Raw genomic sequence first — 15,978 nt, 5'->3', positions numbered from 1 at the left:
ATGTAGATATATATATAGATAGATAGAAAAAAAAGTTATTTTAAATTGTAATAATATTTCACAATATTACTGTTTTTATTGTATTTTTGATAACAAAAAAAAAATAGCCTTGGTGAGCATAAGAGAATCTTTTCAAAAACATAAAAAATCTATTACTCCAAACTTTTGACCGGTAGAGTAAAAATGGATAAATGAACAACATAAAAAAAATGTCATTAAAAGTTATCCATACTTACTTCAAAAATGCAGCGGAGATAGCAATTCTATCATCTGTCTGTTGGTCAATATTTGTAAAGAGCCCAAAACCATTGAAAACTGGGCTAAGGCTTTTCTTTATGGGGCTGCTGTTTGACGGTGCAGTTGCAGCTTTCTGCCAGGTGGTGGCACATTTATTTGGAGCATTTGAACTCTTATGAGCAGGACTTGTCTCGTTGGTTGCAGAGTCAATCGGTTTGTCATTAGTGACAGAGGAGCAAACCTGCAGACTTGTCCTTTTAGGACTAGCGTCATGGTTCGTCAAAACCTGAGAGTTCTCCAAAGTCCTGTCTCCATCAGCATTCCCTTCAGCCGAAGAAGAGCTTCCCACCTGCTCTGCCAGAGCCCCATCTCCACCTCCTCGAGTTTCTTCGGGCACTGAGACTCCCTCTCTTATATCTTTGCAAGTGGCTTTGGCAGACCCAGAGTTGGAGGAGGAAGAGTGGTGCGACTGTGGCGATCTCCCTGAGGATGACCTGTCAGAGCGTTGGGAGTGACTGCGGGGCTGCGGGCTGCTCAGCTGCTTCTTGGGAGAGCGTGAACGGCCCCTCTTGGGACTGTTGGAGTAGTACTGCTTCTGTTGCTGCTGAGGGTACTGCCGGAAGTTGTGCCAGTTTTTGTGATGGTAGTTGTTATATCCACCCCTTCCACCACGCTGAAAGCGTCCGCGGAAAAAGCCTTGACCTCTCCCCCGGAAATAATATGGCCTCCGGAAGCCTCTGTGGTTGCCCCGAAACTCCCGTTGGTTCTGGTACTCCCGTGTGTGGTTCCGTTCACGGTTGTGGGGCGGGGAATGGGATCTTGATCGAGAGCGAGACCTAGAGCTTGAAGACAACAAGAGGAAGGATTGAGCCAACAAAAATCCTTGGGATATAGAAAATGACACAAAGAGACATTACATATGCAATTATCTTCCAAGGAACAAAATACAATAATTTTAAATACAATTTTACATAGATTTTTTCCAAAAAACTAGAGGTCATGGTGATCATAAGATTTAAAACTCCAAAGAGGACAAAAAGCATTATAAAATCTACATAAAAGTAGTCCATACAACAACTTCTGGAGCTTTACACCTCTGGGTGAAGAACAACAGACCAAAGATTATTCACTAGTACTTCACCTCCGCTGGATCTTAAATCAAATGATATTCAACAGTAATTTGGTTATGATGTCAACTGATTTGGCTATGAGACACATGAGAATACAAATTTTGATGTTATTAAAGTTAATAATTCAGACTAACACAAAATAATGACTTTAAAGGGTCTCTTTCTCACACAAAAGCTAAAGCTAAAATGACAATCAATAGAGGCATGAAATTAAAACTGTATCAACTATTTTAGATAAATAGTAACAGTATGTCAAAGAATTCTTTCAGGTAACAAACACTGCTGATATTAAAATTAAAAACTCTTGGTGCAAAGTTGACTTTGCACCATACGGTGGCCCTGTTGTTCTATTTATGAACAGATTTAAGTACTTCTGGTCTCTTTGTAAGCCAGTCCCTTTTAGCACAACTTAACATTCACAAACACTGATAATCAACTAAACAACTTGCACATGCAAGTACTTCATACTGTGCATTGCACTCGGTTCTATAGAATTCTGAATATAATCTCATTGGAAGATGAACAGACACTGAAACATTTAAATATTATGCACACGTCAACTATTAGAATATAAAATCGTAAAATTCATGCAATTATGTCTAGCATTGTATTAAAACCTGCCATTCTAGTGAAGTGGATTTTTTTCATCTTGGAAAGTGAAACAAAGCCTCGCAAATGATTTTCCAAGTAAAGCACCCTTCAACCAATTTACCATCCAACAAACATAATGACAGTCACAATAACCTACTTTTATCTACAGTTTCGACTGGTTTTCTACTCACCCTTTGCGTTTTTTCATTGGAATACAGAGTAAGAAGGTAGTGCACAGAGCAACATGATACTCTCACAGTGAGCAAGAGGGACTTTGCATCTCCTCTAGTGAGCGCGGATGGAAAGAGTCAGTCACATGGGTCATATGGGAAAAATTTCTACCCTCTTTTTACGGAGCAAAGAGGAGGTTCTCAGCCTGCCAGTTACAACACATTGGCTTTTCACAGATTGTAGGCTCTAACTGAAGGCAACAATTACAACAGCTCCCTCTTTTGAAAAGCTATTTATTCACTCGTTAACTGAAGCTAAAATGAAAATTCTGTAATTATTTAGTCACTTGCTCTTTCAAAACCATATCTTTTTCTTTCTTCTGGGAAACACAGAAGCAGACATTTGAATTGTACTGGTTGCACTTTTCCCTGTTATTACAATGAATGGAGTCTCAGGCATTTAATCTTCAAAAAGGGCACAAATGCAGCATAAAAGTGGTCCATATGAATCGCATGCACTGAACAGCAAAACTTCTGAAGTCATCCAATAGCTTTCAACCTCTTTTAACCAAATCTAAGTTGGTGGAAACAGTTCTCAAACTGGTCTGAATGATTTATTTATGAATTATATTGATCCAGTTATCATGCCAACTCACTGACTCAATTGTCCGGTCACAACAGGCAACACGATTCTCCCTGAAATTTCGGTCTGTTAATCACACAAAGCTATTATATGCCTTAAAATATAGTGCAAAATTTATATTGATGACTTTTATAGTGATTTTTAAATCTTGAAACCTTTAGTCTCCACTTGTAAAATCACATGTGGGTGAGTAATTGATGATCTTTCCAATTCTTTTTATATTTATTGATGGAATTTTACTTCCTGACACTCATGACCCATGAGTTTTATTTGGACAGTTTGACTATTCAGAACCATGCAGCAATGTTTAATTTCGTGTGTCAAGGTTTTTCCAGCTGTGGCATCTCTGCTTTGAAACTGGTCAGCAATGAGAGCCCATGCTCACAAGATTTCCCTTGCAAATACGGGACATCAGATTTTGCAAATTTGCATGAAAAATCAACAAAGTACTTCTCTCCGACTCAGCTCAATGTACACTGTCAACCACACAGGAAAAAGGATCCATGCTTATGGGGGGAGGGGGAATATGCATCCTCAATAAATGTAAAACAAAAAAACTGAGTTTTTAGAATTTTGTTCTAAAACAGGGCTGTTTCTGGCAGGAACAGTTAACATTTGGCTACCTAAGAGCCTCAACTGTGCTGTAAGCACAAAACCAGCAGTCCTAACAGAATGTGCAGGGAAGTACAATTTTAGCATGAGAAATAAGAAAGTGCGGTGAACCTTTCCAAAGCCACAGCCCTTCCCAAATATCAGACTTGATCCAATGCTGATGAATACATGGAGAGTAAAATCACAGTGACTGGGCAGCCCCTTTTCAACAAGAGAGGAAGCCAGAGTAAAGGCATTATAAAATAGAGGGTACTTTTATTTATGTACAGAGGTGTACCTTACATAACTTTAGCCTGGCCGCTGCGGCTAGATGGACGACACTGGCACTGAAATATTGATTTTAATTTAAAATGAGTAATGGATGGGAAACTGAGCATGAGTCACATGGTGTGTTTACAATAAAGTTCCATTTTGTGTTTTAGTACAAAGTGAGAAGTTAACAGTTTTCCAACCAACTCAATCCTTAAGCACTTCTGTCAAGACACAGTAAGCCTTATTGTGTTTAGATTTGTGCATTGTAGTATGGTCAGAATGAGTAGTTAAAATTCATTGTTCATTAAGCACAAGATTAAAAGCAGACCCAGACAGATTTTGAAGCAAAATTTTCTGCGTTCATTTACGTAGAATTGTGTACTGATTCCATCTGGGCCTGATTGCAAGACAGAAAAAGAGGCTAAATGAATTATCATGAACTGACTCAATAGTCAGTAAAATGGAAATGATTACACAGCTGATTAGTTTTTAAGTGATAATTTCATTAGTTTTTCCTCTTATGAATCTTACAAAATGACCCTTCTTTCCTATTCATTCTCTTATGTACTAAAATACACAACACGTCACTGAAAGTGATGACTGAAACTGAAAACTGAAAAATCGGACTCAAAACTGAAATCAAATATCGAAACCAACTCCCCTTCATCCCACATACCAGCTTTGTACTGTGCAGTAAAGTGTGACTGTCTTATTTTTAATTGGCAGTATATTTTGCATACCATACTAATGAACAAAGCCAGTAGATGCTTTTTAATTTATCATAATGGACACTTACCCATATCTGCGCTTTCTTGATCTAGATCTGGAGCTGGAGCGGGAGCGGGAATAAGAATGGGATCTTGATCTGGAGGCCGATCGAGAGCGAGACCTGGACTCTGATTTTTGTGTCTTAGACATTGTTGTTTGTGGTCTCTCTCATATGTGCCTGTAACAAAAGGAAAAGCATTCAGACCAGCAAATTACTAAAAAATAAGTTACTAATCATTAATCGTTATTATTATTATTATCATTTCAGCAAAATAGCTAGGAAAAAATTGTGCTTATACAGAGTTACAAGGGCTGAACTTTAAAAACATTTTGTAAATCCCCACTCTCCCGGACATTAAGAAGGTTTGGCTGGGCAGTATTAAAGTTTACATATCTCTAAATCACAGTTTGTCAGGCTAAAACACTAAAGGTTTGTTTAAAGGCACAGCAGGAATTAATTGAGAAATAGGAGCAAACATCATTCTACAGGCCTGTTCTTAAAGGGATAGTTCACCCAAAAATGATTTTGACTGATTAGCCCATCATTTACTCACCCTGAAGCCATCCTAAGTGTATATGACATTCTTCTTTCATATAAATACAATCGGAGTTATATTAAAAAATGTCCTGGCTCTTCCAAGCTGTATAATGGGAGTCAATGGGTACATTTTTTTTGGAAGTTCATCAAAGCGCATCCATCCATGATAAAAATGCTCGAAACGGCTCTGGCAGGTTAATAAACGTCTTCTGAAGTGAAGCGATGTGTTCGTGTAAGAAAAATATCCATATTTAAAACTTTATCGACTAAAATAACTAGCTTCCGGCAGACGGGCGTACGCAAGTCCACTTACGCCAAAAGAGTAACACTAGACGATGTATGACCATAGTGCATGACGTAGCGTAAGCTTTGACACCTCTTGTGGTTCAAACAAACACCTAGATACTTTATTAACCTGCCAGAGCACTTTTATCATGGATGGATGTGCTTGATAGACTTCCAAAAAAATATACCCATTGACTCCCATTATACAGCTTGGAAGCCAGGACATTTTTTAATATAACTACGATTAGATTCATCTGAAAGAAGAATGTCATATACACATGTCATATACATAAGGATGGCTTCAGAGTGAGTAAATCATGGGTTAATTTTCATTTTTGGGTGAACTATACCTTTAAAGTTTATGTGAGTGAAAGATAATCAACAGTCATCATTCATTATTGTAAACAATAATTTGCAATCGGTTTATTTTGCAATAATACTAGCTAACTGTACATTATCCTGCTTATTGCACAGCTACTCAACAAATAAATAAATACTTGGACATTACTGATTTGAATCAATCATCTCACCTAATACCTCCTATATATTATTTTTATGTTTCTGCCAAGAAAAAAATTATCATTACAGCGTGCAAAAGAATAAGATGAACGACACAACAATATTACATCGAAACTTCCGTTTTATACCGACTTTAAAGTGTTGGTTCACCCAAAAATGGGTGTATATAATAATTACTCGCCCTCATGTTGTTCCAGCCCCGTAAGACCTTCGTTCATCTTCGGAACATGAATTAAGATATTTTTGATGAAATCTGAGAGCTGGATCACTCCTCCATACTCCTCCATAGGCTTCTTGAGGGATTGAACTTGCAGGCCCCGAAAAGTTATTACAGACATCGTTAAAATAGTCCAAGTGACTACAGTGGCTCAATCTTAAGTTTATCAAACGACGAGAATACTTTTTGTGCACAAAAACAAACAAAAATAACGACTTTATTTCAACTATTAATGTCCTTCTCTGTGGGCCTCGAGTCAGTTCACTAGTGTAAAAGCGTAGAGCTTCTGTTGTTGTACGTCACACGCATCACCAACATGACCAGCGTAGGCCAATAGTGAGCCCACGTGTGACGTAGCTCTACGCTATTACACTAAGTTAACTGACTAGAGGCCAATAGAGAAGGAAATGTATAGTTGAAATAAAGTCGTTATTTTTGTTTGTTTTTGCGCACAAAAAGTATTCTCGTCGTTTGATAAACTTAAGATTGAGCCACTGTAGTCACTTGGACTATTTTAATGATGTCTTTAATAACTTTTCGAGGCCGGCAAGTTTCAATCCTTTTGAAGCCTATGAAGGAGTATGGAGGAATGATCCAGCTCTCAGATTTCATCAAAAATATCTTAATTCGTGTTCCGAAGATGAATGAAGGTCTTACGGGGTTGGAACAACATGAGGGTGAGTAAATACTGACAGAATTTTCATTTTTGGGTGAACTATCCCTTTAAGTACACAGTCTTGTACCTTTGTCTTTTATGGTTTTCAAATACTTTTTCGCCAATCAATGTTTGTAATGTTGTAATTCACCTCGTAGCTGGCTGGTTTGATTCAAGGCTTAAAACTCCTCTTAAACAAATACTTTTTAAAAATCGATATGGGAAAATGGGTATAGGAAAAACACTTCCGAAATCAAGGCATCTGTAAAAGTGGACAGGCACTGTTGCATTCGGTTAGGAAATATCAGAGTGCTGAAGGCCTCCTTCCCATGTGAAAGCCTCCTTCCCTTTACCTCTGTACCGATAAAACATTGTCAATATAATTCCGGTTCAAATGGACACGTGGAAGCGATACAAATGTTTCTGTATTATGAATTTTTAATGCCAGACAGATAGTTCTTGAGGTAAATTTGTATAGAGAAAGACTACACACCTGGGCACATATTAAATGCGCATACCTAGACTGAACATGTAATACGCATGTAAACACCATCGGCGTCTTCACATTTCTGCATTTTTGAAGTTTGCGCGGAGATAACTTTTATTTTGTTAAAAATTATTTGACGCCTGCACCTTGGAACCTATTTCAGGGTTTGCGTTCTCAAGCCACCAGGCACATGTAAATGTTGTCGTGCAAATGAGCAGGCCGGAGCACATTAAGGGCTTTCTGTTAGAACGGTGTCGCGTTAACGGCCCTTAAGTTGATAACTAATGATCTTTGCAACGGAAGTGAATCAATCAAAACTAACTTTAGCTGGACAATAACTTTATTCTAGAGCTGCTGTAAAGCCAAACCAATATGTTTCTTTAATTTCCTATCACCACTGTAAAGCTGCTTTGAAACAATCTATATTGTTAGAAAAAGCTATAAAATTTACGGTGACTTGACTTGACTGAATGTCGCAATTGACCAATAAGAGTAAAATATTTTAGAGCGCTAAAACAGTTTATGCAATCTTTAAAGGTGCAGTGTGTAATTTCTGTACCAAAACTAATGGGTAAAACAATGACAGGGGCAATCGAGTAACAAACGGTATCTAAACACTGAAAAAATATACACTTCAGACATTCTTCAAGCCCAAGAGATTTAAATACACACCTTGTGTGTTAAGTCTACTGACGTGGACAAAAGGGAGGAAACGGTACAGGTTTGGCAGGACAGATGTAAAGTGACACCACATTAGCATGAAGGCGAGAGTGATTTACTGGCTCTTTAATGTTATCCCCAATGTATTTAAAGAGGTGTTGAAAGGTGATTCTGTCTATTGTCCATCATGTTTACCCTCCACAAATGCCCTCAACTGTTTAGCTGGACTCACACTTTGATTTTTACCATAGGGAACACTGGTGATCAAAGAGAGACAACACTGGCTCAAAATAGACTTGCACCAGAGATAAAGAGAGAGCTTTTGAGTTGACAGTGATGGATGTAAATATCCATATTATAAACTGGATCTTGACTGCTTGTCATCATACCTGTCATGACCTTAATCATGGATGCACAAATGTACATAACAGATCTGTGTTGGAACAACAACAATAAAAGAAGGAACGGTATGAATGTTAAAACGTAGTACTATTAACCCTCTGGGGACGGATTGGGCGGTACCGCCCAAAATGGCATACTTTTACAAATGTGTAATTATCTTAAAAAGTATTAATGATAGAGATGTGCTGTCTTTTTTGCCGTCTTCCTCAGATTCCTCTGAAAACAGTGATAACAAACTTACCCGGCTTGTATACACACTTCCTTGTTGCACAATACCACTACGTCAAAGGCCAATGAAATCGATGTTGTTTGGCAGATTCACAAGCAACAACCAATGGAAAAATTGTGAATATTTTTCTTACCCAATCAGAGCAAGGTTACTATGACGTATTCTAGCAAATCGGAGGACTCTGTAGCCGTGCAAGGGGTGGTACTATATACTATTACACAAACAGCGTTGAGTAGCAGAGACGACAGAAAGCTAAGGGACGCGTTGAGTATAAACAAGGCTTTACGGAGCGAGAGCGCACAGAGATATGAGAGAGAGACAGAACAATTATAATATACACATACAATTATAGCATTATTTATTGTTTTAACACTTTTATGATGGCAAGCAGTAAACGATTTAGGTAGAACAAGCTTACTGGAGAGTGACGGGGAGAAAGCATTGCTTAGAAAATTCTAAGCATTCCTAAGTAAAACGCCTGGGACTATTTGTAAATAAAGTTAAAATTTTCATTGTTCTTTACACATTTTATTTAACAATTACACATGTCTGTCAAGCAAAGGCTTTGACAAATATATGTTTTGTTCAAAAACTGTTCACTATTGTTATGTGATGTGTGATTTTCAGAAATAAATGCCAAAAATCGAATTTCCGTTTTTGAAATTCTCTAGTTTATTATAAATTTTCACTCATACTTCCTTCATAAACATATTACATGCGTGCTTATGTTAGATTAGGGTCTTCTGAATCCATAGATACCAAACACATAGTGTTCCATCTCCATTACATATAGTTTATAAGCCCAAATGTAAAAATAGAGAAAACGGACCAAAAAGAGCTTAGTCCCCAGAGGGTTAATTAAAGTTACTATACATAGATTCAAATCCAGAGTCCAGTCTAAATTTATTTGCCAAATTTGCTACGACACCATAAACTACGACATATAACTACGACACCATAAACTATTTGTTTACTGTGTCATGTGCCACAGAAAGCGGTAAATGACGCATTGCAACCAAATAGTTGTCACTTAACTGATTCATTATGACTGTTGACATAAGGATTTCAAACATATGCATAAAAAAAGTTCAGTTAACACCAAGAACGATAACTAATGATAATAACTACGTATATTAGCATCCACAACATTTCCAGCTCAAGCTCTTTAAAACCCGGTTGGACTTTACTAATGGAAAAAAATCACAATAAAAGTGATTCAAACAATATTGTTTTCTTTGTGTTGTTATTGTTAAGGTTGTGATGTGGATTGTGCAATGCTTTTAGAGTTAGAGTGTTTTTTAAAACTTTATGGTAATAATTATTATAGTTATCATTCTTGGTGTGAATGGCCCTTTTTGCATTGCATGACATCCTAGGCTTTCTCTTGGCTCTGCTAGCAAATAAACAAGCCTCAAGATTAACTGGTATTTTTCTGGTAATCCTATGTATGACGTGACGTGCAATTCATCCCGGCACTCCCGAAAAGTTATCTGTGAGCGTTTCTTTTTTGAGGCTCATCAGAAGTAGCTTTACACACAGGAAATTGCAAACTGAATGCTTAAGCTACAATTCAGTGTGGTATCTTTGTGCATAGCATGATAGTCTGAATAGATCTGTGCTGCTGTTTTAGTAAACACAGACCGAAATTTACTTAAAGTCTTTTTTTATTCCTTTTGACTGCTTGTTGGTTTTGGCCAGCAGTCCATAATTTCCTGCAGCCTCTAGACATCCAGACGTTTGGCTTACTGTGCAAAGTTTCTAAACTACGTTACTTCTACGGGTATATCCTCCAAAGTTTAACCATTAAATGAATGTCAAAAGTATTTATAGCTACATTCCAGTCAAAAGTTTGGAATAAATCATTTTTAAATGTTTTTATTAGTCTCTTATGCTCACCAAGGCTGTATTTATCAAAAATACAGTAAAAACAGTAATTTTGTGAAATATTATTACAATTTAAAAGAACTTTTCTATTTCAATACATTTTAAAATGTAATTTATTCCTGTGATGACAAAGCTGAATTTTCAGCATCATTACTCCAGGCTTTAGCGTCACATGATCCTTCAGAAATCATTTTAATATGCTGATTTGGTGCTTATTTTTTATCAATTATTAATATCATCATTTGTTTTTTATTAACAATGTTGAAAACAGATTTAGCTGCTTAATGTTTTTGTGGAAATGTGATACATTTGTTTCCAGGATTCTTTAATGAATATAAAGTTCAATACAAATACAAATCTTTCATAATAAGACATTATAAAAATGTCTTTACTGTAATTGTTTTCCATTTAAATAAAATCATTATTTTTTTTAATCTTGCTTACTCCAAACGTTTGAATGGTAGTGTATCAGGGTTTCCACAAAAATATTAGGCAGCAAAATGAATATATATATATATATATATATATATATATATATATATATATATATATATATATAGAATATCAACATTGATAATAAAAATGAATATTTATTGATGTAACACTGAACACTGGAGTAATGGCTACCAAAAAAATCATCTTTGCCATCACAGGAATAAAACGCATTTTAAAATATATTAAAATAGAAAACAAGTATTAATTATTTCACAATATTACTGCTTTTACTGTATTTTTAAACAAATAAATTCACCCTTGTTGAGCATAAGAGACTTATTTTAAAAACACATGGACCTTTTTCCATTCTTAGCACCTGTTTTTGAAGATTGGCAAAGTTAGTTTCAAAGGCTTTAAATAGAGATCACAAGAAGATAACATGTCACCTGACACTTTCATCTGTAAACATTATGCTTCCCTTCTGCAAATGGGGTCTGTTGACTCATAAGGGTGGAGGAGTCAGGTCATAACACATTTATTATAATGAAGGCATCGTTAAAGGGGTTAAGAAAGTCTGAGGGATTAATTTTAAAGCATAGCATCATAGAGCAGCTGTTTCGTAACCCTCAATTTTCCTGAGAGGATCAATAAAGCATTTACGTGTCCAATTGTCTATATGGGAGTAGAGTGTGTTCCAGCCTAATCAAACGGATTTGATAGCTAAAAATGTTTGTGTCAAACATCTCTGTTGGTCATGCCCTTGTGCTGTCATTACAACCACATACGTGCACACACATCAGTGACAGCTGCATTTGGACCTTCTCACCTGTTCGATTAAGGGGGAAAAGTTTACTTAAACAATGGTGCAACCCAACACGACCGCAATATGTTCCCAACACTCAATCAGCTGCTTTATCAGTGAGACCACAGATGTGACACCAACAGCACCAAAATCCCATTTGTTATCTGCATTAGCCAATGAAGCAAAAGAGCCACTTATCAACAGCCCCAGCAACTGCCATTCTTCCAGAGACTACACATATGTGTGAAAACCTCTTTGAAGTTTACAGATGCATGACTTTTGGAGCCTACAGCTTCTGAGGTAAACATTTGATTGATTGTGGAGTTTCGAATCAATCTCTTAAGCAAGTCTATTAATAAATGAAATAGGGGTCTGTTGCGAGACATCATACGAACTTTAGAGCTTTATACTTTTTGATTGCAATGAGTTGCAGCTTCACAAAGCAAGGGATAGATGCTCCAAAAATGGAAATCCTGTCATTATTTACTGACTTTTAGTTGTAAAAAGTCATCTCCCCATTCACTGAACAGAAAAGAGTAGCGTGAACATTCTTAATTTCATTCAAAGATTTGAGTGTATGTGATGTGAATATACAGTATGTGCATGTATGTACATAGATAGATAACAATTTTTTTAATAACAATGATGAGCTTTTAACACATGGCTCGTTTTGTGATGACTTGTGTCTCATCTTACTGTCATCACTGCATCTGTTGATTTCACAAGGGAACTCATCAGATGAAGGTCTTCTCTATTTTAGTCTTATGAGAATTACGTAAAATATCTCATGTAGAACAAGGTTTAATGATAACACAGATATTGTTGTAGTATATTTGACAAATTATTTTTTTTAAAACTGACTGACCAAAGTTTCCAAATGAAACATAGTGAGCTACTGAAAGGGCAAGAGGTTGACCTGTTATTGTTCCAAGAGCATGCTTCACGCAGCCAAATGCAACTGGATAGTCTTCCACAATGTACAAATCCAAACACAAGTTGTGCTTGAATAGATTCTAGATTAGTCAAAGAAATGTGTAACACATGGTATGGCACTACAATGTAAGATCTGATTTATCACACATCAATCACTCATTCATCATTCATTTAAAACAAACCCATTTCCCCTTGAACACTTTCCCAAATAATGGATGAAGGATGATAAACATATACTGTCTAAGCATTTCTATAATGACACACACTCAATACAATTGTGCAGTACAAAATGAACAGTTAAATAATTGAAGCCATTGCACAAGGAATAAAGGCAAATGGATCACAACTAACACCAGAGATGAAATACTGACAAAGTAGCTAATGCAGCTGATTGTAAACTAATGGTTTCAATTTGTATTCCAAATATTCAGAACATAATGTGTGGAACTATTGTTTTTATTTCTTTAAATTCTTACATCATTCACGATTTGCCTGTTTATATCTTTGAATATGATGTTATAATAAATAATGTAACTGTGATACAATCAAACTGTTTTCGTTTACAAACATTTACCATGATACTCTTTTAGAATTTACTAGTGAGTTACTGAGTTACAACGATAAAACTGTGGCAACCACTGTCATCATGAATTACACAATATGACAGACACTTCGTGAAAGGTCTTACGTGTTGAAGAAGCAACCAGGGTCAATTTTGTCGCCTGTTTCTTTTCTATTGTAAAGTTTCTTTAAAAACACTCACCTATTATTCGATTTAGTCCAGGATGGGAAGATTCCGCTAATGTCAAATGTTACAGGTCAATGAAACGGTTTCCTTTCGTTTTGAGGAAAAAATCGTTATGCGCAAAGTAACTAACTATTTAAATCATCCTCACATCAAAGACGGCAATATCCAGTTCGCGTCATCTGAAGTATCCGCATTCAAAACGCTGTTACTTGTAGGCTATGTTACAAACAAACGTTATGATTATATTTTAATTCCGAATGACAAACGTGTCATTTTAAGTCGTAACCAAACTCGTCACACGTGAATACGGTAAACTATTCAAGTCAAATGATGTAAAGCAGCTTTATGTGCTCAGAGTCACAGTCTGGGGGGTGTGTGCGGTGCAGCGTGGATACTACAGGCGCGAGTCAAATTTCTCTCATGCATTCTCCTGTCAATCAAATTAGGGCTGACAGCTAGCCACGCCCCTAGATGAGTTAAAGGAACAGGCGCGCTTTTTCAGCTTTACACAAGATCTTTTTGTTATTGTTAGCATTATTTAAAAACACACACACACACACACACACACACACACACACACACACACACACACACACACACACAAAGCTCCTAAAAGTGCCTCCTCAAAGAATTTAAAGTGAAAATAATCCATATTACAAAAATATAAAAACTAAAATATTATAAAATGTGACACTAAATAGTGTATACATCATATATAAATGCCGTTTTTAGAGCCTGGGGTGACTGCAGAGACCGCGTTTTTTTACAGTGTGTTCAGGGGATAGGCAGCTAGTGGATAGTGAGGAGATGTTTGCTGGATGTGACAAAAATGTTTTGGCCTAAAAAAACGTGTGTTTTCGCTTAGAGCACCTTTAATAGGAAGACTCATTTAAAAGTAAGTAAACTACTCACCACTTAGATATCACCGCTTTATGTCACGTCAAAATCAAAATTTAAAATTTAATTTCATGATAACACGATGACTGTGGTTTTTTTTAGTGAGCAATCATCTTGGTGAAATTAAAGGTAGCCTACGCTACATTTTCATGTCTGTGTTTACAGAGCTTGATGACAGCTGAACTGAATAATCAGTTCACAAATAAAATATGTTCAAATTATTACTGACTTTAGACATTATTTTGAAATAAATGTAAAAATACTTAAAAAATACTAACTTGAAATGTAGAAAATTAGACAATATATGAATGCGGTGTAATTCATATAAAATAAACAGAAAAATGCTTGTTTGAATTGAATTACCTAAATTAAATGTTTAACAATTAAGTTATTGACTACAAATTGATACAATTTGCAGGAAAATATTTTTGCACACATTTTACAAGGGTGCTTGAAATGCCATGCAAAAAGAAAATCTGTAAAAAGAAATGAAAATCTTTTGGTTTCATGAAAGTGGTGTAGTGATAATTTGACTATAGATAATCTCATATCATGTCAAGGTCAACTGTTGCTGTTGACCTGCCATGTCTTAACATGTGACCTAATATTATAACATAATATTAAACCAATTACTTACCGTTTATACACTCCCTCCCACCTATAGGAGAGAAATCAAGATGAATTGATATCATGACTGAACAGCTGAAAAAACAATGAATAACAATGCCAGCCATGAAGTGCATTATTTATTCTTATTATTAACATTACCTTTCTTCTTATGAGAATTCTTTGTGTCATTCATCTTAACAGTAAATTCAGGAAATAAACATTATGTGGAGTCCAAGGGTTGTGCCAAACCCTCTTACTCCTAGGTTTACTTTTGCATAGGAAATATTTAGCCATGTGTGTTTAGAGGAGTAAATCCAACCAAACCATGATGTGTGGTCCTTCATTTTCAACAGATGATCACATTCAATCAAAAGAGAAAACTACAACAAAATAGTCTTATTTGTTTGTTCATGATGAAAAGTTAACTGATGAACTTACTATATTTGACTATACTGAATTGACTATACTCAAAGCAAATATGGATGCACAAATTGTGAGATATTTTTTGAACAAATAGCAGCAAATTTGTTCTAGCAAATTTTCTTTTGTTTTCAAATGGAAAGTCTGCCATTTAAAAGACAATTTACCATGTCTTTTAAATATTAATATTAATTTGACTTGTGACTTATATTAAATTAAGTTTAGGCCAGTTTTCCCAACCTCTTTAGCCAGCCACATTTTAAGGGAATGTGTTGGGTGTGAATTGGCCTTATTTAAAGTTGCTCTAAGGGATGTCAAGCATTTTTTAGGCCAAAATAGTTCACATACAGCAAACATCTCTTCACTATCCACTAGCTGCCTGTCCTCTGAACACTGTAAAAAAATGCGGTCTCTGCAGACACCCCAGGCTCCACAAACGGCAACAAAAAAAACTGGGCTAACCCGCACCACGAAAAATAACAAACCGTTCCAGCCAATTACCGACAAGAAGGATTTGGGGGTGGGGTTTGGGGGTTTGTGCACGGATGAGGAGGATGGAGGGTCTATCTAGCCTCCGTTTTGTTTGACTATACTTCGAACGTCAACAAGAAGTGATGTCACCCACAATCGCTTAGAGCACCTTTAAGATGGGACAGAGAATGCTCTCTCACTGACACCTACTTTGTATATAGATGACCATTCATTATCATATTAGGCAATGCTTTTTACTACGCAAACAGACAGTGTTTGATTAAGTTCATGCTGTCAATTTAGTTTTGACACTTGTGATGATCTAGTGCTAAAAATATTTTTGGGTGCACACAACATTTACAAATGAAGACTTCCCTTGAGCTG

General features: G+C 36.2%; 1 protein-coding gene across 14 annotated transcripts in view; it reads right to left on the bottom strand.

The window, feature by feature from the left end:
* The window catches only part of thrap3a (thyroid hormone receptor associated protein 3a), a 56,805-nt gene that overhangs the window by 7,354 nt on the left and 33,473 nt on the right, over positions 1-15,978 (bottom strand). For 10 of the 14 annotated variants that reach the window (XM_077217865.1, XM_077217857.1, XM_077217863.1 and 7 more), the window contains 2 exons: positions 4,432-4,581; positions 237-1,079 (listed from right to left, as the gene is read on the bottom strand). In XM_077217865.1, the coding sequence (XP_077073980.1) occupies positions 237-1,079; positions 4,432-4,553 (965 nt within the window). In that variant the 5' untranslated portion in view covers positions 4,554-4,581. Of the gene's footprint in view, positions 1-236; positions 1,080-2,149; positions 2,303-4,431; positions 4,582-13,212; positions 13,607-15,978 lie in introns of those variants that run through there. The other 4 variants (XM_077217856.1, XM_077217862.1, XM_077217869.1 and 1 more) reach the window with 3 other exon arrangements.

This window comes from Siphateles boraxobius, unplaced genomic scaffold (assembly GCF_051911475.1).
Source record: "Siphateles boraxobius isolate OS27281-9 unplaced genomic scaffold, OSU_SipBor_1 12, whole genome shotgun sequence".
Lineage (NCBI taxonomy): Eukaryota > Metazoa > Chordata > Actinopteri > Cypriniformes > Leuciscidae > Siphateles > Siphateles boraxobius.
This window is presented reverse-complemented; position numbering and strand designations above follow the sequence as displayed.